Genomic DNA, 21,885 nt, shown 5'->3' on the forward strand with positions numbered 1-21,885 from the left:
ACGCTCGTAACGCCGTATTCCAACTGATTGAGTGATCTGCACATAACCTGCACTGTCCTCACTCACTAGATGCGCATTTAAAGTGGCAAATGCGCAATTAAAGGGGAATAACACTCAAGTCAAAATGTGTTTGTTGTCTTCCAGACCTCAACATGTTTTTCTTCTTATATGATTTAAGCATTGACATGGAATCAGAACCTCAAATTGCGTTGTTTCTCTATTAACAACTATTTTAAAACCAGGGAAAATGAAACTGAGAACATAACGTGGGAAAACACAGATTTGTGTCAAGGACAGTTTCATAAACTGCGTTATTCCCCCTGAAGCAGGTCCTGGCACCATTATATCTAGGCTGGCTACTTTCGGCAATGCATGGCAGTGGCAAGCTATTTACGTCACTGCATGCGACTCAACACCAAGAAAGGGCTTTAGGTTCACAGACGTGTTTAGTTCAGATTTCGAACACATCGCAACACAACCGTTTTTAACGCTGCTCGTTTTATTAACTAACGCAACATTACGTCATTTCCATGCGCCTCTGCCTGCAGACAACGAAGGACAGAGCATGGGATATTTTAGTAGAATACTTCTTCTTACTCAGTTGCTAACCTTACATCATATTTGGGGTAAGATAAACTTGCCAGTTACCAGTTGCACATGTTTTATTGGTATTTGTCATTTTGCCGTTGGGGGCGCGTGTAACGTTTCCTCGGTTTGTGTAAAGAGATGCACAATATTTCCATCGCCTGATTCGCAGCTGTTTTATGACGTGTAGCCCACATTTCTTACATATCTGCACTTGATAGCGCATGTTATGAAAATACTTGCTTTAAAATGTCTATTGACTTGCTACTGCACCTTTGGGACTACCCCAAATCGAAGTAAGTAATTCAAAGTTTCTGTAGACTCTTTTCACATCTCTCTTGCTGTAGAGTGGGTATAGCCAAAGCTCTCGAAAAAACCTTCTCTATGATGGGTTTTCAGCAGTTAGCTTCGCCCAAGGCTGTCGCCGTGTGAACTACAATAAAAAAACTCTTAAGGATCGGCCCCTTTTCCCCCAATTTTCTTCTAAAATGACATATCCAAATCTAACTGCCTGTAGCAAGGATATGCATTTTCTTGGTACCATTTGAAAGGAAACACTCAGACGTTTGTGGAAATGTGAAAGGAATGTAGGAGAATATAACACATTAGATCTGGTAAAAGATAATACAAAGAAAAAAAACTACCGTTTTTTAAATATTTTTGTGTACCATCATCTTTGAAATGCAAGATAAAGTCCATAATGTATTATTCCAGGCCAGGTGCAATTTAGATATTGGCTACTAGATGACAGCAGTGTATGTGCAAAGTTTTAGTCGGATCCAATGAACCATTGCATTTCTGTTCAAAATGTTGTGTCAATGTAACAGTATAACTTTAGTCCGTCCCCTCGCCCCGACCCGGGCGCGAACCAGGGACCCTCTGCACACAAGTCACCCACGAAGCATCGCTCCACAAAAGCCGCGGCCCTTGCAGAGCAAGGGAAACCACTACTTCAAGGTCTCAGAGCAAGTGACGTCACCGATTGAAAGGCTATTAGCGCGCACCACTGCTAACTAGATAGCCATTTCACATCGTTACATCAAGACCGCCCAAATGTGCCTTATTTGTTTATTAATAAATGTTCATGTTCAAAACTGTGCACTCTCCTCATACAAAAGCATGGTATTCTTTCACTGTAATAGCTACTGTAATTTGGACAGTGCGGTTAGATTAACAAGAATTGAAGCTTTCTGCCAATATCAGATATGTCAATGTCCTGGGAAATGTTCTTGTTACTTACAACCTCATGCTAATCACATTAGCCTACGTTAGCTCAACCGTCCCGCAGGGGATCCACCAATCCTGAAGAAGTTTTAATTTTAAGACACTGTTTTAACGTTTAGAAACGTCAATAATCATCGCATGCGAAACTGTTTTCAAAACATGTCCCGTGTCTTTCATGTCAGCGAGGAATAATATTTCAAATAAAAAAGCTATACTTAATGTAGCAGATTTGCACAGATCCATAATGCAGTGTGTGCCTCCAGTCTGCGAACTACACTTCCTCCCCAGTGACGCTTAAATACAGGGGTTCGGAGCACGCTAACTAGCACAGGTGGTCGCGTCTGTTTTCCGTAAACAAGCACTGTAATATGGCCATGTGGGAACACTAATCCTAACCCTACAAAGGTGTGTAGTAATTTAACATTTACTTATTATTTTTTATTATTTATTGCTGATATTAAAGATCTGGCCTTTATGTTTCCAAAACCGTATCGCAAGCGATGCATGTTAACATTTAGAGCAAGCGTCGGGAAAGAAGTCTCCGGAAAGAAGATACCGTAATCAATAATCGCTAAAGGTAGTTTATAAGAAAATTCCAAATGCATCTCTCCATTTGTAGGCATTATAGGGAACACCCTGCCGACCTGTGAACAGTCCCAGTTCAAGTGCAGGAACGGGAGGTGCATCCCCGGCCTCTGGGTGTGTGACAGAGACTGTGAGGATGGCAGTGATGAACTCTGCTGCAGTGAGTGACAGTGGAGGGGGTTTTCCCTGGTCAAAGTCCAGTGGATCATAGAGAGGCTGAATTCCCCAGTACAGAGGGATGTACCTGTACTAACTTGAGAGTATCCAGTAGCAGGGATGTCAGAGTCCAAAGTCTTTGAGTTTGCTGATTTTCATACTTGGCCATATCAGTTGTGAAATTGGATCTGTTTGAGCATACTGTAGGTATGTACATCCGTATTATCATTGTGTACTCTGGGTTGTGTTCACTAGACACCAAATATAAGAAAACTATCAAACGGGGAGAGACTGCTTGAACTTGTCCAATAAGAAATGCTGTTTTTGCTACAGTGCACTATGAATATGATCCAGATCACATGTACATAAAATGTATTGATATAAGGGATTAATTGCATATAACAATTTTGTCATTTGTGAAAAGAGAATTTCATTTCGGCTGTGTTTCAGGGGAGCAGACCTGCCCAGGGTTTCTGTGTAAAGATGGAGGCTGCGTTGCCCAGAGTGCTCTCTGTGACGGCACTCCGGACTGCCGTGACGGCTCTGACGAGTTAGAAGACACCTGTGGTAAGAGCTATGGGAAAGATGATACCTGCCATGTGGGTTGGGCTCAAGTAACACATGGAACAAATTGCTCTGAACGTCAGTGTGTGAAGTGCACATTTCTTTATCCAGACGATTTCCTCACAGCCTCTTTCATAATCTTAAACACAATGGGCCACATTCACTAAGCCTTTGCACAAATGCAAACTTTGCTTAAAGCGGCAATCAGCAGTTGAAACAATAACAAAGTTAACTCCCCACCCGTTTCTGTAAAATGTTGAGGGATAGGGCTGGAGAAATGTAACCACTTTCAAATTCTATGGATGCAAGGACTGACCATCCAGGATTTAAAATATATTGTTTTAACCATGTTTTGAGGCTATATAGGGTTTGTTTACATTTACTTTGTTTACAAACATTGGAGTGAAACTAGCTTATATTTTGGGGTACGACAGTTGAACAAAGCTCAGGAGGCATTTAAGTTATATTTTTCAATAACCAATGGGTACATTTCTTTAATTCAGAAGTTCAACAATGGATGAAGCAACTGCAGATTGCCCCTTTAAATTCCAGAGGGATTAAAGCATAACAGTAACCAGCAAATCCAGGTTTACAGAATAAAAAGACCTAAACAGCAATAAGTAAAGCTGAGCTGTGTTAGTACACCAATGACCGAATGTGTAAGGGCAGTGTGCAATATGTATGTGGTTGTACGAGACGTGTAGAATATGTATGACACGGGTAATGTACAATGTATGCATTATGTTATTGATTGTGTAATGTCTTTTTTTCTTAGACAATTTCCCCCTTTAGGACATTTTTAAGGTTCATTCTATCCTAGTTTTCTATAATAATAGGTTATAATAATAATAGGTGCAAACTTTGCATTTAAAAGCTTAGGAATTATACCCCTTTATTCAACGTACATGACCACTAATTCCTCTCTATGGGCCCTCATCTTTCCAAGTTTTGCGCAAATGTAAGAAGGATGAGTTTGCCTGCAGCAGTAGCCGATGTGTATCCCTCCGCTTCCGCTGTGATGGCACTGACGACTGTGGCGACGGCAGTGACGAAGCCTCCTGTCAGAACTGTACAGCCGACTTCTTCCTCTGTGAGAGGACAGGGAGCTGCGTTGCCAGGGCCAAGCTGTGCGACGGACGGCCCGATTGCCCTGACGGGCAGGACGAGGGCGCTGACGCCTGTCCCTCCGGCCAGCACCCTGCCCCTCACACCTGCTCAATCTCTGAGTTCAGTTGTGGGGACGGCCAGTGTATGCCTTACTCCTGGAGATGTGACCACTCGCCTGACTGTGCTGACGCGAGGGATGAGGATGAATGTGGTGAGATATAACTTTTGTCGCATTTTAACATTGCATCTAGATCTTTAGGCAGAAAATGGAAGAATATGGACTGAAACGCAGACCACGTGGACTTGTCTAATTTGAACACAACCATGCACTGCTGCTCTCATCTTTATAGACCAGCAGATGGCAAAATAACTTAACTTCTCAAGTTGTAGCCTACTTTAGGGCCCTGTAAACTCTGTGATGCAGACAGAATCCAAACAGAATTCAACGATATTGAAAAATGTATTGGCCCTAAAAATGTAATGCTATTGATATTCTATAACTAGAATATCAATGTTCCGGACACAGACTAATAAGTCTAGCACTCGACTGAAAAGCACTTTCAATTTTCTACTGAGCATGCTTTTTCGTCCAGGAGTAGGCTTAATGTTGCTCCAAGAAACTGGCAAAACATTCTGGAATTTTATATAATATATTTTGGATCTGTGCACTAAAACTAGCTTTGTCTCACATCCTGTAATAATTCCCTGATAGCCTATATAGTGTCACATTGTTTGGATAGGTAATGTCCCTTATCACAATGATATCTTTGTGTCTATGCTTCTGTTTTGTTTGGCATGGTACATGGTGCACCATGTTTGGCTAAAATGTTGACAATTAAAGGCAGACAGTATTGGTTGACTAATTTGAATGATGCAGGCACATTACTTAAGAAATGACAATGGGCAAATGTTCTCCAACTTGTTTGCGACTATGCTACAGAATGATTATTCAATGTTCCATTGAACTGTTTTGGTGCTGTATTCACTCTTCCCTGTCACTGACCCTGTATCTCTCTCTGTGTAGATCAGAATGAGTGTCTGGTGAACAATGGTGGCTGTTCTCACCTGTGTGTGGACCAGCCGATGGGCTTCCTCTGTGACTGCCCTGCTGGTATGAGGCTGTTGCATGACTCCCAGTGTGAGGGTGAGTGGCCTCTTTGAGAGACATTGATAGGGCCCAGATTTGTATGGACCATGTAATGCTAGACCAACAGTCGGTCCCAGGTCATGTGGTCAGGAAAACTAATAGCCCAAGTCTTTGATCACACCAGCACACTACAATGAATCTGTGATAATTGGTTGATTTGATGACTCAAATTAAACTTCTGGTAGATTCCAATTCAGAGTATGTGACATAGAACACAAATGAAACACAATGAAAGTGAATGTTTTCCAGTCTGAAATATCCTCTTGAAATAATGAAGAAATACCCTTTTTTTTTCTCAGAAATTGACATGTGTCTCGACTCTGACGTCTGCAATCAGCTATGTGTACATGTCAACGGGACATTCTCCTGCGACTGCCATGAGGGCTACCTGATGAGCCCAAGGACAGGGGAGTGTAAGGCTAAAGGTGAGGGCAAATTCTACTGAATGAGTGAGCTGCAAAATACAGCAAGTTACTGATAGCATATGTTTGCTCACAGTGTTTGGAATTTTGTTCACACTGATATGATTGACGTGACTACTTTATGTCCTGAGATAGTTGAAAAGGCAAATGCGTAGGGCAGATTTAATTTTTGACAAAATGGCACTGTTTTTGTTGTAAAATGTATTGTAAGAATATGAATAACAGAGTACACCCACACATACACACGCACAATGGTATGCTTTTTTTCACCAGGATTTAGTTACATTTAGATGTTCTAATATTTTCCTGTCACAATGTAAGCCAGCGCAATTCTTTATCAACCCACCTGCCCAAGGTGGGGAAATTTGCACCACTTGACAGCTGGCTTTACGTAACAGGATTTTCTATGAATGTCAATGATTTACTGCAAGTATCTCAACACAAACCTGACCTTCTAAATGTGTGCGGGATAGAGGCTTGAACAAGGGGTGTTTTGAGGGAACAGCATTTATTTTTGTGATCATCAGAGTAATTAATTAATGATAGAGCTTTCTGTTGCTCTAATCTAGTGAATAGGAAGAATAATTACGTATTTACAGCCAGTATTCGAATCCAAATGTATTCATGGGAAGGTTGCACCTCCGTCACTCGGCCGCATCCCGCCATTGTTATGAACGTTCTAAAGACGTCTCAGCCGTAGTGACTCCCGAAAGTCGAGCCGTGCCCAGTCATAACGGGGGCTGCTGATTGCTTTGTGTAAATTACACTTATAGTGTCTTGGTAATCCGATGATGTTGCTAAAGTAGGCAGATCATTTGTAGGAAGCAACTTTGTCATCATCATTATGATGTCGTCAAATTTACTTTAGACAGATGGCAATGTCGCCATCCCTACTGCCCAATGTGTGGAATTTGCACCACTTCACAGCTTATTTACTGGATTTTATATGAATGTCGATGCCTTACAAGTATCTCAACACATACCTGACCTTCTGAATGTGTTCGGGACAGAGGGCTAGCAAACGGCTTTTTTGCTGTTGTGATCATCAGAGTAATTAATGATGGAGCTTTTCATTGCTCTAGTGCAGTGGTTCCCAAACGTTTTATAGTCCCGTACCCCTTCAAACATTCAACCTCCAGCTGCTTACCCCATCTAGCACCAGGGTCGGCGCACTCTCAAATGTTGTTTTTTGCCTTCATTGTAAGCCTGCCACACACATACTATACGATACATGTATTAAACATAAGAATGAGTGTGAGGTTTTGTCACAACCCGGCTCGTGGGAAGTGACAAAGAGCTCTTATAGGACCAGGGCACAAATAATAAATAATTTTAGGGAGGGACCTATCTGAATTTGTCCAATATAAATATTGTTGCTAAACATTCTGTTTGGGCTAATGATTACACCCCTCTTTCTCTTCGCTAATGATGGCAGTGTGCGTTCATTCTTCAGTCTGTTGCGTGTAGAGTATCCTAACCTAGGCCTTGCATTATTGAAGGTGTGACATTGGAAATTCAAATTGTCCTATCCCTACTGTATATGGGTACAAGTGTAAAGGGTTATTAATTAAGCTAATAAACAAAAGTGATATTGGAAAGAGCAGGATACGTTTTTTCGTTTGATGTGCATATCTGTTTACTTTCATCACTATTGCCCATTCCGTCATTGTGCTTGTTGATGTATTATTGTTAGTCCTGAGTGTCTGGGACTGATTTGAGTGTACTCGCAGGAGACGTGGCTCAGCTGGTGTTGAGTAGTTCTGAGGGGGTGCGCCGGGTCAACACTGCCGGTATGGAGTACAGGGAGATGGCTGCTCACTTACTGGGACCAGGGCCTATGGCTGCCCTGACTGCAAACCGCACTGTCTACTGGGCAAGGCCAGGACAGGGCTCCATCTACAGGTACACATCTCAGAGTTAAACACTTTCTGAATCTGGCCCTTGTTAATATTAATATGAATGTTGACCACAGTTCTTTTGCTCTGTGAAATGGTACTAGATGTTAGTTCCCATACATTTGATCTGTCCTGCGTGCCCTTTAGGATCTCCTTGGATGGGAAGCCCCTGGAGCCTGTCCTGCTGTTGAAAGGCCATGGTGCTGTCCTGGGTCTGGCTGTGGACTGGATCCATGAGCTTCTCTACTGGACCAACGCTGATACTCACTCCATCGATGTGGCCCGTCTGGACGTCTCTGCACAACGCCTCCTGATAGGAGGGCTGGCCACGCCCACTGGAGTGGCTGTGGAGCCCTTGTTGGGGTAGGCTGGATTGGAAGTTCTCAATATTAGTCGTGGAGACCTATTGTATGCACCCAGGTCATTGTGCTTTAAAAACAAATCAACTACATAATCAAATTCTAAATATTAGATATATATTTGTTTTTACTATGAAGAAATATATATTTTTTAAATTTATTCTCAATTTCAATAAGGATTTTCTATCTCAAACATGGCCTCCTATTAAAAAAAATATAATAAAAAATGAAATCTAGGCCTCCCGGGTGGCGCAGTGGTCTAGGGCACTGCATCGCAGTGCTAGCTGCGCCACCAGAGTCTCTGGGTTCGCGCCCAGGCTCTGTCGCAGCCGGCCGCGACCGGGAGGTCTGTGGGGCGACGCACAATTGGCCTAGCGTCGTCCGGGTTAGGGAGGGTTTGGCCGGTAGGGATATCCTTGTCTCATCGCGCTCCAGCGACTCCTGTGGCGGGCCGGGCGCAGTGCGCGCTAACCAAGGGGGCCAGGTGCACGGTGTTTCCTCCGACACATTGGTGCGGCTGACTTCCGGGTTGGAGGCGCGCTGTGTTAAGAAGCAGTGCGGCTTGGTTGGGTTGTGCTTCGGAGGACGCATGGCTTTCGACCTTCGTCTCTCCCGAGCCCGTACGGGAGTTGTAGCGATGAGACAAGATAGTAATTACTAGCGATTGGATACCACGAAAAATTGGGGAGAAAAGGGGAGAAAATTTAAATAAAATAAAATAAAATGAAATCTATCAGTTCACTGTACCCAAAATGTAAATTAGTAGACCTTTGTAATTTGCGCTCAGTCTCAAGCTTGCACAGAGTTTCGTAGGGTTTAGATAAACACTCATTTAGATGGTTCAAAGTCTGTCTTGAGGAGAGGAGAGATGTGGATGTCAAAGCCAGATCCAATGTAGTCATGGAGAGCTCCTGTTTCCCCAGGTTCTTGTTCTGGGCAGAAGGTGGCAGCTCCCCCAGGATTGAGCGTGCTGGCCTGGATGGAGAAGGCAGGCTGCCACTAATCACCTCAGCCATATGGAACCCAGTCGCCATCTCTCTGGGTATGTTTGGCTGTTCTTCTATACATGTGTATTACACCAAACTGGTTTTATATTTCTTGAAGTGTAAGTGTTTGGCTTACTAGTTGGCCAAATGTAGTTTAATTTGGGATTTACAAAGACTCAAGGTTATTTTCGTAACCCAGGTTATCTGTAATTATGAGTGAGATATCTCACAGTGGGATTCACCAGAATCTATCGAAGCTTGAAGAACCAATCACACACATCTGTCGGAGACAGACAAGTCCAGTGGCGAATGAGGTGAGCTCCTCCCCTGATAAGGAGCCACTCGCCCGCCCTCTGGTCATTCTCGAGCATGCCTCTTATTCCTTGCTCTCTTGCAAGCAGGGGATATCTCACTCATAATATCAGAGAACCTGGGTTAGGAAATTATGAGCTCCGTAAATCCATTAGGGACGGAAAAAGACAATACAGACTCAAAATTGAATTGATGTTTGACAACTGACTCGCGACGCAGGTGGCAAGGACTACAGACTATCACAGACTACAAATGCAAATCCAGCATCACATTTGCATATCACTGGGACTGTGCTCCCACTCTAGCAGAAATATGTTGTCATTTATTCCCGCATTTACACGTACGTCGACACGTTCACACGTTCAACAACGCATCTGAACGTCATCGTATGTGTGAACGAACATGTCATCTGACATGTGAACGCATAAGAAAAAAACATGTTGCCATTGACAGTCCATGCTAATTCAAGACTGTTCCATAGGCACTCAGTTACGCGTTAGGTGACTTGGTGAGAGTCTACGTATCAGTAGCTACGTTAAGGTCAATTTAGTCCCCTTTTCACTAGGGCTGTGAATTACTAGGGACCTCACGATACGATATTATTACGATACTTAAGTACCGATATGATGTGTATTGAGATTCTCACAATTCTATATGGATTGCGATTCAATACTGTTATTTTATTGCGATTCCATTGTCCAAACATATTTCTCACTATATGTCTGCTACAGAGGGACAAGAGAGCCATGAGAAAACGAGTTTTGATCAGTCATGGAAATAAGTGCTGAAAACAAATTGGCTCCCTATTTAAAAAGATGGAAAATAAGCTATTAAGGAAAAATACTGGTGTTTTGGTGCAGGTACAGCCAACTTGTGCAAAAATAATATTGTGATATTGTCAAAACGATAGGATACGATAGATTTGGATTATAAATTGTGCCTTCCTGCATTATACTAAAATGTTTATTCTATTCTACTGAGCCATTTACTTTATGTTCGTATTCTTATCTTTTATTATTTCTTATTGTTGTTGCATTGTTGAGAAGGAACCTGCAAATAAGTATTTAATTGGATGGTGTAACTCTGATGGATTAAGCACTCATGCCCTCTGGAGGCTGTAACCCCTTGCTATTATAGGCCAATATAATAGCTTCCACTATCCAATGTGATAACCGTTGACAAGAGAGGAGCCTCCCCTTGTAGGGAGGTGCCAAGGACACAGAGTTGGTCGCACTTGTACAAAGCTCTCGTTCTATTCAAGTAGATGTGCAACGCGTGTACTGGACATAAACGGTGGATATGCTCTTCCTCCGTAGATGTGAAGGGCGGTGGGTGGAAAGCCACAAGCTTCAAGACGAGACAATTGTAATTGTCGCTGACCTTAGGCATGAAGGCGGAGGGACCAAGGAAACCCTGGGGCAAACTGTAGGCACGAATTGTGAATTGACAGTGCGTGGAGCTCAGGCGACCAGCAACTAGTAAAGCTGTCTTTAAGGAGAAGTCCTTCATCTCCACACTTTCCAGCGGCTCGAAAGGCTGCTGTGAAATAGCCTCAAGCACAATAGACTGATCCCAAGACGGGCTAAAGGCTTGGAAACTGGACCTAAGCGACACGCTCCCTTCATGAAACGACACAAGGAGTTTTTCCTCACTGTGTTATTGTCAAAGCCTATATGACAGCTAGATAGACCTTAACAGTGGAGAAGCCTTCCCCCTGTCCAAAAAGGTCCAGCAAAAACCATAAAACCTTGAATACAGCATTGGTAAGGAATGATTTGTTTTTGGTCACTACTTGTTTCCATACAGTGAGTGTGTAGAAGGGGCCCTGGCACTCTGGATAGTCTCTGACTCTGAGAGGCAGGCCTGTTGCATCCAGATTTAACCTCTAACGAGCCGGGCCCTGGTGTCAGGGTGAGGGTGGAAAATCCCTGTTCATTTGGGTCAGAAGATCTCTGCATAACGGCAATTGCCAAAGCTCGTCGTAAAGCAGGGGGATGATCTCCGCTAACCAGAGCTTCCATGGCCATCGAGGGGCTACCAAGATGTAGGGATGAGCCGTGTGTAGTGAGAGTAGGTGTGTTCTTCTTCACAGAATAAGGCTGTGTAAGCGCAGAGAGCAAGGGCCACCCTTGGGCTTGATGTATGCTATCACAGTCGTATTGTCCGTTCGGGCAATTCTGAAGGGTCAGTCACCACCTTCCTCGTTCACACTACCCTTAGGGGAGTGCCATGAACGAAGATCAAGGGGTTCTTCCGGTGACGCAGAGCCGAGAGACATGTTGAGGTCACCCTTATCTTTCAATTGAGGTGAGGTCGTATACAAAGACGTTGGGCAGACACGTTGGAGGTCTCTCATTCTCAGTAGTTTAAGGGATACTACTGACCCCAGCACTGAGACAGGCTTGAATAAGCTAAGTAGCCAATCGGCAGAGGGTAGCATAATTTTATTGATTCTCTGTAATAATGGTATGGGAATAATAATGCATTTTTATATTGTAAAGTGGTTTCTTGCATCAAACAACACAACATAATTTTCAATGTCAAGCCCTGTGTGTTTTTTTCTAAAGTCTCATGGAATGTATGCCTACATTGAACACCACACATTGGCTGCTACTGTAGGCTGAATGATAGAACAGCTATTTCCATGTTAAAATGTTATGGGATGCATTTTCTCCATTGTTTTTGATGGTAGGCCACTCTGGTAGGCCTACATTAGGATCAAATAGCCACAGTAGCGAAAGTTAAAACTGTAACTCAAAGCGGGTACAGCCTCAGTTTTGCACAGAATTTTCACAACATTCAAGTTTGCACTCAGCAGACCTGAAATTTTCTCAGTCCTGAAAAATGTTTGAGTTGCATTGCTCGTGGGCTAGGAGCTTAGCTAGGTAGCACAATGCTAGCCAGTGGAAGCTAGCCAAGTCTCAGTAGCTAGCCGTGTGACACTAGCCACAACAGAAGACAAAGGGTAGAAAAAGTGTGGAAAACTTTCCTTTCGGTCTATTACCCGAAACACAGAGGAGGAGAGCTCTAAATCCTGTGCTCGGCCGCGTAACCTAAGTGGCAAACCTGTAAACCCTTAAGCAGGAAACAGGAATCACGTCTTGCTGAGGAGACCTTGTGTCCTAATAATGAGGGTAGAGGCTCGACCTTTCTGTCTCCCGACAGATGTCTGATTGGTTCTTTGAGCTTCTAGAGATTCTGGTGAATCCCGCTGTGAGATATCGAAACGAGTAATTGAAAGAGAACTGTTTTTGATAACAAAACAGTGATGTAATTGATAAGATAGTACCACTAAAAAGTCAGAGTTGAATAGTGTGTGTTTTTCCTACAGACATGCCTCGACGACTCCTGTACTGGGTTGACTCAGGGATGCGCACCATCTCGAGGGTCGGGTTCGACGGGCAGCATCGCAAGACCGTGGTGGAGTCCAATGGATACCTGGACAGGCCCTTCGGATTGGCAGTGTTTGAGGTACGGACATTCAAATGACACTAAGGCCTTATTCTGTAGACCTTCCCCTGTTTCCTTTCCTTTAGTCTTTGAAGACTGAAGTGGGGGGAAATGGTACAAATGTGGCTTACACCTCAAGGGCATACTGCAATAGAGCATGTTTCTGGTTTAGAATCCAGCCCTGTAAAGTTACAAACACAAAAGTTTGATAGAAGCTACTGTTCCATACACTCTGCTGTGCCCTGTTCCCTCACTTCTCTCTTCTATGTGTTTACTACAGCTAACAGGACACATGTATATTGCTGAGAAGCACAGTGGCAGCCTCTTTAGTCATTCTGCCCAATATCGGCTCGGCTCGGCGCCCAAAGTACAATGTTTGGGATGCAAGTCCTAGTGTAATTTAATCATTGTGACCTGACTGATATTGCATTGTTGAGTGTGTGCCAGACCTATTGTCTTGGACAGGGTCACCAAGCTTCACCCAGTATATGCTCCCAAGTGGCACAGGGGTCTAAGGTGCTGCATCTCAGTGTTAGAGGCGTCACTACATTCCCTGGTTCAAATCCAGGCTGTATCACATCTGGCCGGGATTGAGAGTCCCATAGGGCGCCGCACAATTGGCCCAGCGTCATCCGGGTTGGCCGTCATTGTAAATAAGAATTTGTTCTTAACTGACTAGTTAAACATGCAATATGCAAAACACTTAAAAAATATATACAATGGTTGGTATTCAAATCCTAGTTTATGTCATTGAACTAATATTGCATTGTTGATTCTATTCTCTGGAACAAGTTCACTAAGTCTTCACAGAAGACTGAAAGTGGGGGGAAATGGTACACCTTACATACTCGCCATTATTATAAAATGGCATCAAGGGCAGATGGTTTCTGGTTTGGATTCCAGCCCTCATTAATTATTCCATTGTTTCATACACTCTATAGTGTGGTATTCTGGATGTCGCCATATGTTCACTACTCTCTCACGTCTCTCAGGGACATGTATACTGGAGTGAACAGGACACCCACTCCATCTGTAGTGCTGACAAGCACAATGGCAGTCTCTTTAGAGTCATCCTGCCCAATATCGCTTCCCCAGGCGGCTTGGTTCTCATTCACCCGGTTCTTCAACCAAAAGGTATGCATCTGTCAGACCATCGAGTCAACTTTGATAATTGTGCTCAAGACACAAAGGTTTGGATTCAACCTTAGTTTGTGTCAATTAGTCTATGTTATCTGACTGATGTTATCTTACTGATGTTCCCAGGCCCTGCTATGTGTGGAAATAACGGCGAAGTTTGTCTATATGAGTGTGTGCCAGACCTTTTCTCTGGAACAAGCTCTCCCAGCTTCACCTGCATTCCTCCAAAAGGGGGTAGCGGTGATGATGATGGTGAGTATGTGAAAGTGGAATGAATTGTGGTTATTACACAGTAGGGATTCATATTTTCTGGAAAATCTAAAAATATTTATTCCCGGGAAAATTGCAAGCCCTTCCCAGGCATCCCGAGATTCCCTTTCAAACTGGAAATGCTATTTAAAAGCATATAATACCAGTGAAAAAAATCTGATATAATTATAGCACTGTAAATTTAGAACAGGAACAAATACACAGGAATCAAACTGTTTTCTTGTTGTATTTGTTGCAAAGTCACCACGCTATTTCATTGATGTAGCCTAGTTTTAAGGGCTCCCGAGTAGCACAGCGGGCTAAGGCACTGCATCTCAGTGGTTGAGGCATCACTACAGACACCCTGGTTTGATTCCAGGCTGTATCACAACCGACCGTGATTGGGAGTCCCACAGGGTGGGGCACATTTGGCCCAGCGTCGTCCGGGTTTGGCCGGTGTAGGCCGTCATTGTAAATAACAATTTGTTCTTAACTGTCTTGCCTAGTTAAATAACGTTTTTTAAATTACATTTTTTATAAATGAAGGTCTGGAGCACTGTTCAGCCGACTGGGAAAATATTATCAGTTTAATTACAGCCTGGAAATGAAATTGTATTTAGCCTACTGTTGACTGATGTTAGCCAGCGGGAGGTCGCTTTGCTCTTCCATTGCACCTGGCTATCAGGGGAATTTGGGAAGGTTGTGGCTGATTTTACTTTATGATAACCCAGTTATTGTGGTGATTTTACTAGAGGGTACATAGTGTATCCGATGCTGCACTAAACAAACCGATAAGCAAATATGGGCTATAGCGGAGATTTAGCACCATGAGATTCAGCACCATGGATAGTGCCGTTGTTGATCAATTCCCTGTGAGTCAAACATTTTGGCCAAGGGATCTGTGGAATAACTTTAAAGTGTGTAATACAATACAACACAATGTCATATTATCCATCTACAATTTATGTTGTTAACCCTGGGAAAAATGGCCTGGGAGGCTCACAGGGATATTGGTATCCACAGTACATTTTTCGACTCAATACTTCTTGTATTCCTCAAAAATATATATATCATAGGAGGTTGGAGGCACCTCGTGGTTATGGCTGGAGCGGAATGAGTGGAATGGTATCAAACACCATTCAATTTTCTCAGTTCCAGCCATTATTATGAGCCGTCTTCCCCTCAACAGCCTTATTCTAAAATGGATTAAATTGTTTTTTCCCCCTCATCAATCTACACACAATACCCCATAATGACAAAGCAAAAACAGGTTTTTAGAAATGTTTGCAAATGTATTAAAAATTCTAAACAGAAATATCGCATTTACATAGGTATTCAGACCCTTTACTCAGTACTTTGTTGAAGCACCTTTAGCAGCGATTACAGCCTTGGGTACGACGCTACATGCTTTGCACACCTATATTTGGGGAGTTTCTCCCATTCTTCTCTGCAGATCCTCTCAAGCTCTGTCAGGTTGGATGGGGAGCGTCGCTGCTCAGCTATTTTCAGGTCTCTCCAGAGATGTTTGTTCGGGTTCAAATCCGAGCTCTAGCTGGGTACTCAAAGACATTTAAAGACTTGTCCCGAAGCCACTCCTGCTTTGTCTTGGCTGTGTGCTTAGGGTTGTTGTCCTGTTGGAAGGTGAGCCTTCACCCCAGTCTGAGGTCTTGAGTGCTCTGGAGCTGGTTTTCATCAAGGATCTCTCTGTACTTTGCTCTGTTAGTTTTTCCTTCGATCCTGACTAGTCTCCCAGTGAAAAACATCCCCACAGCATGATGCTGCCACCACCATGCTTCACCATAGGGATGGTGCCAGGTTTCCTCCAGACGTGACAATCTTGGTTTCATCAGACCAGAGAATCTTGTTTCTCATGGTCTTGAGAGTCTTTAGGTGCCTTTTGGCAAACCCAAAGCGAGGCTTCCATCTGGCCACTCTACCATAAAGGCCTGATTGGTGGAGTGCTGCTGAGATGGTTGTCCTTCTGGAACGTTCTCCCATCTCTACAGAGGAACTCTGGAGCTCTTTCAGAGTGACCATTGGGCTCTTGGTCACCTTCCTGACCAAGTCTCTTCTCCCTTGATTGCTCAGTTTTGCTGGGTGGCCAGCTCTAGGAAGAGTCTTGGTGGTTCCAAACTTCTTCCATTTAAGAATGATGGCGGCAACTTTGTTCTTGGGGACCTTCAATGCTGCAGAAATGTTTTGGTATCCTTCCCCATGTCTGTGCCTCGACACAATCCTGTGTCAGCGCTCTAGGGACAATTCCTTCGACCTCATGGCTTGTTTTTTTTTCTCAACTGTGGGACCTTATATAGACAGGTGTGTGCCTTTTCTAAATAATGTCCAATCAATTGAATTTACCACAGGTGGACTCCAATCAAGTTGTAGAAACATCTCAAGGATTATCAATTGAAACAGGATGCACCTGAACTCAATTTCGAGTCTCATAGCAAATGGTCTGAATAATTATGTAAATAAGGTATCTGTTTTCCTAAAAACCTGTTTTCGCTTTGTCATCGTGGGGTATTGTGTGTAGATGGATTAAATAAATAAAAATCCTCAATTTTAGAATAAGGCTGTAACGTAAACATTTTTAAAAAGTCAAGGGGTCTGAATACATTCCGAATGCACTGTATATTTTTTCAAATGCACTGTAATTTAAGCTTTAAAAGTGCAAAGATTTCTCTCCGCCTCATGGCAACATGTGTATAATTGCAGGATATTGACTTTAAAGCTGCAACAACGAAAACATTTCTCTGCCCCATGACAAAATGAATTGCAGGAAATTAGCTTGCATACTGCAAAATCTTTTATTTGATGGCAAGAGATGGGCCTTTACAATGTTATTTCCCAGGGCACAAGACTTGGTTTGTCCGGCCATGCACTGCCGAAGTCAACTCCTTATATGCTTTTTTTTTTTAAATCTCACTCAAGTTGTGTTCTGATTATGGGGGTTCCCTGGTGAATTTGCTATCACAAAAGGGGTCCCCGGCCCCAAAAAGTTTGAGAACCCTTGCGCTCGAACACCACAAGCACAGAGCCTCACCGTCGTGTGATTCACAAAAATGAAATGATGACAAATACTTTTCTATGGGAGTGACCAACTGAGTATTCTATGGTCAGACCACCTAAGGCCAACTTTGAGTGTTTGATATCCCAGGCGTATATGCGCTGTGTGCAATAGCCTGGGGACGAAGTTAAAAGATAGTCAACAATGCAAGTTATACGCCATGAAAGTGACATTTTCTAATGGGGACTTGACTTTGTGTTTAGTAGCATAAATAGGTGGGCTGGTAGTGTTGTAATCGCTGGTCTAATGTGAAAGTGAAGTCAGATAGTTGAAATGTATTTTTGCATAGAAATGGTATATTATTGTTATAATATTGAATATAATAAGAAACCTTAGGTGCTGGCTTAAGGCCAGTAGCAACCACTACAGAATGTCCGGTCAGAACAAGGGTGAGGCGGATGTCCAGGTTAAGGGGACTTTAATGGAAGATGTCCACACTCACACACACATCACACACACATCTGACCACTGATGGTTCAGATAACTGAGAATCTTGTCCAGTAATAACTGACATTAACTATGTGGTCGTTTAGATGCACGCACAATTAAACATCAGACATACAGGGATTCTGTCCACAGTAGGAAAAGTTCAGCAGGAGGGAAAACTGTGAAAGTGCTCATCAGGATGGGGAAAGCACATTTCTGACCACACAGCATGCTGGGGTCATAGACTAACTGCAACTGAAGTCCCGGGAATCAAGGCCACTGATAGGCTGAAAGAGATGTGGTAAGTATTTGGCGTAACCTTGACCAATAAGACACTAACAAAAGTGTGGGTCCTCTGAATGGGAGACTAAGCTGTCCGACTAGAACTAACCAGACGGGATGGCTAGAATCAGCTGACTGAAGCTGGCCATATTAACACATAATACGTAGTTAACCTTTACGATAATAACATGTCACATTTCCACCTGCGAAGGTCAGTAACGAAAGAGTAGAAAATAAGGGGGAAAATGCAAAGTAGCTTTTTAGCACAACTGATGCGGACAGTTGTGTGTACAACTTCCTGTATTACGATTGGCTCTCGTACGCGAGGTTAGCAACAATAGCAAAAACATTAACGATACAAAAGCTATTCTCATCCTTAAACTGATGTCCCTTAATCTTTGAAAATTGCAGTTGGTGAAACATTTTCCATTTGTTATTCTCTGTGATTACTTGATTGCGGAATTGTTGTTTTCCTTTTTTTAGATACAGTCGTTTCTCACACTCTTCCAGGCCCAGCGCTGTCTGATACAACCTATGCTGGAATCCTTTCGCTCATAGGTAGGTTTGTAGTATATTTAGTAATGAATCCATTCAATTTAGATCCCTTATGGTCTGTTTATATCATGTCATCTATGGAACTGTACTGGATAGATGATATTGCTCAGATGTAAAGAAAGACTCAAATGATGACCATTTGATGTAAATATGGGTATAAGTGTCAGTACTTACGGTTTATAGAAATAGCAGCTTATGGTTTATATGCAAAAAAACGGTAACACTTTATTTTAAGGTACACATAATAGCCACTAATTTGTAGTTTATACGTGTCTATATAAGTAGCCATTAAGGCCTTTATTATGTCTTATTAGTCCTATAAGGTGTGCCCCTTTCTGTCCAATGTGGTCCTTTCTGGACAATATTTCTGCAAGGTAGAATAAGGTAACACTTTAGTATAGGGAACACATCATAAAGCACTATGCCTTAGTTAGTTCCACATTGAGACAGCATACTAAGAGTCTGTTTTTTGTTTAACTTGCTCTTAAAGGTCCAGTGCAACCATTTTTTTATCTCAAGATCAAGTCATTTCTGGATAACAATTAAGTACCTTACTGTGATTGATTTAAGTTAAAATGATCAGAAAGGGGCATCCTGAGGGGCGCAGCTTTCTAAGGCAATGCATGGCAGTGCTTGAGGCGTCACTACAAACCCGGGTTCGATCGCAGCCGGCCGCGACCGAGAGACCCATGAGACTGCGCACAACTGGCCCAGCGTCGGCCGGGTTATGCCACCAGGCAGGCCAAACCTCCATCCCACCAAAACAGGCACAACTTTCAGGCCATCTTTTCAAACAGCTCTTACATTAAAAGGGCGTTATCATAATTTGACAGTATTATTCCAAACTCCATGTGGAAATGTATATAAAACACAGACAAATCACGTTTTTCACTACACTGGGCCTTTAAATACTGTGTCTTTTATTACGACTAACAATTAGGTTTTTTAAGGATTGGCCTTTTAACACGACTTTGAATAAGAATACACTTAATTAAGGCCTAATATATGGCTAATATGACTTATTACCTTAATTATATACATGCTTAGAAACTATAAAGTGTGTGTACCTTTAAAATAAAGTGCAAAACTAACCAGTCTATATTTTCTGCCCAGTTGTCCTGAGTGTGCTATTGGCGGGGGTGGTGTTGTGGTGGTGGAGGGAGGAGTTCAGGCCCTCCAGGACACTCAACCTCCAAGACTTCTCTCTGAAGGAGTCCCAGGACCCCCTCATCCAGGCACCAGCCAGGGGCATGGAGGTTTGTCCTGTCAAGGTAAGCCCTGCCAATGAACAGGACGAGTCCGTGGGATTCCAGGTTAAACGGATAATAGATCTCAATAAGAATGAAAGATAAATGAATTCCTTTATAAAGTTGGATTTCCTTTAATAAATAAAGGATTATTTAATGTAATGTAATTGACTATGTTTATATGGAAACTAATAATTTTATATTAACTGATTATGCCAGTATGCCAGTTATGGCATTAGTCATGTAAACACTTATCTTAATCGGTGTAAGCATACGGCGATTAAAACACCTGGTTTTCTGAGCAATCTTTCAAATGATTAGGACATGTAAAAGCCTTAATCAGAGTTAAAGCAGTGTATTTGATCTGCGCATGTGCAAGCACGAGCAGCATGAGCTTCCTTCTTTTGCGCGAGTGAAGTGAGTTCGGAAAAACTGAAAGTATGCATCTTAGAAAGAGTTTTCACATACAAACGTTATATGTCCGAACTAGGAATCAAATATGCTTCACAAAAGTAACATGGTCTGTGTGGTGGAACGTTTATTTTGATTGGCCATTTTCTGCATTTATCAAAGTCCCATCATGTAGCCTGATTTCAGACTTGTCCATGTAAACAGGATTATTAGGGAAATCGTTCTTCTTGCAAAGCATGTAAACTTTTAAATCAAACTATTATATGAATCAGACTATTCACAATAATGATATTATTGTGTGCATGTATCCGTACTCATTGACTCCAAGGACCCTGGTGTCTCATAACCGTGCCTCACCTGACAGACTGCCCTCTGTTAAAATGCTTAAGTGGTGAATGTGATCTCTGCTTATTAAACTGCCATCTTCTCCTCAGGACACTTTGCTTAAGCTGGACTTGGACCATTACTGAGTGTCTTAAGTCACTTGTGTAAGAGACACAGGTGTCCAGCTGTGCTCCCACCCCTCCCGGTGCCAGCAGTCCCTGGAGCCTGGAGTCTCATCAGGTTATCTGGCAAAAGGGAGTGAGAAGAAGAGAGGAGGCGTCTTACAGCACTTCCCCATGATGACCAGTGGTCCTCCCAGGGCCTAATTCAACCTCAATGTTGAGGTTTGAGTTGGGGCCCATTTTTAAAGCCTGGATCAAGTCCACCTCAGTTTCAGTGAAGGCTAAAAATGTACTTAAACAATTGACTTGAGAATTACTTGAGCAACTTGAACAAGATTTTCTGTGAGGATTTTTCCAAGTCATTGCGTTTTCTAACTTGATGAGTTTAATTGGAATTGACCCCAGCCTTGGGGATTCTGAAGCATAGCAGTGATTTAGCTACAGATGTCCAGCATATGTGAGATACTGTACCCCTCATGCATACACTTGAATTGTGACACGATCTGAATGTCTTTTTGCAATCGGTTGACTAGTCTGTATGTTCAAACTAATCCCCATATTTCGTCGGGTCACGGGACTCTACAAGGTGTCAAAAGCATTCCACAGTGATGCTGGCCCATGTTGACACCAATGCTTCCCACAGTTGTGGCAAGTTGGCTGGATATCATTTGGGTGATGGACAATTCTTGATACACACTGGAAACTGTTGAGTGAAAAACTCAGCAGCGTTGCAGTTCTTGACACTCAAATCGGCGCGCCTTGCACCTACTACCATACCCCGTTCAAAGGGACTTAAGTATTTTGTCTTGCCCTTTCATCCTCTGAATGGCACACATACACAGTCCATGTCTCAAGAATTGAAAATGATTCTTTAACCTGTCTCCCGTTCATCTACACGGATTGAAGTAGATTTAGCAAGTGACATCAATAAGGGATCAGTCTATGGCATGGAAAGAGCAGGTGTTACCAATGTTTTGTACACTCATTGTATATGTTTATATACAGTACATTCAGAAAGTATTCAGACCCCTTGACTTTCTCCACATTTTGTTACGTTACAGCCTTTTTCCATCAATCTACACACAATACCCCATAATGACAAAGCAAAAACAGGTTTTTAGATATTTTTGCAAATGTATATTTTTTAAAAACTACTGAAATATCACATTTACATAAGTATTCAGACCCTTTACTCAGTATCATCTCAAGGATGATCAATGGAAACAGGATGCACTTGAGCTCGAGTCTCATAGCAAAGGGTCTGAATACTTAT

At 42.6% G+C, this 21,885-nt stretch overlaps 1 protein-coding gene across 2 annotated transcripts; it reads left to right on the plus strand.

Moving 5' to 3' along the window:
• Positions 1–537: 537 nt before the first annotated feature.
• On the plus strand, positions 538–21,284 carry LOC120054698 (low-density lipoprotein receptor-related protein 8-like). 2 transcript variants are annotated; one of them, XM_039002239.1, is made up of 14 exons: positions 538–626; positions 3,001–3,117; positions 4,061–4,432; positions 5,246–5,365; positions 5,668–5,793; positions 7,521–7,692; positions 7,833–8,048; positions 8,968–9,086; positions 12,674–12,813; positions 13,785–13,926; positions 14,056–14,181; positions 18,437–18,511; positions 19,622–19,779; positions 20,601–21,284. In XM_039002239.1, exons 1-14 carry the CDS (start codon positions 566–568, stop codon positions 20,634–20,636), a joined length of 1,980 nt encoding a protein of 659 aa, XP_038858167.1. In that variant the 5' UTR covers positions 538–565; the 3' UTR covers positions 20,637–21,284. The 2 variants fall into 2 exon arrangements, with proteins under 2 accessions (XP_038858167.1, XP_038858168.1); XM_039002240.1 differs by having other exon boundaries at positions 18,464–18,511.
• The last annotated feature ends 601 nt before the right edge of the window (positions 21,285–21,885 follow it).

This window comes from Salvelinus namaycush, chromosome 10, assembly GCF_016432855.1.
Source record: "Salvelinus namaycush isolate Seneca chromosome 10, SaNama_1.0, whole genome shotgun sequence".
In the NCBI taxonomy this organism is placed as follows: domain Eukaryota; kingdom Metazoa; phylum Chordata; class Actinopteri; order Salmoniformes; family Salmonidae; genus Salvelinus; species Salvelinus namaycush.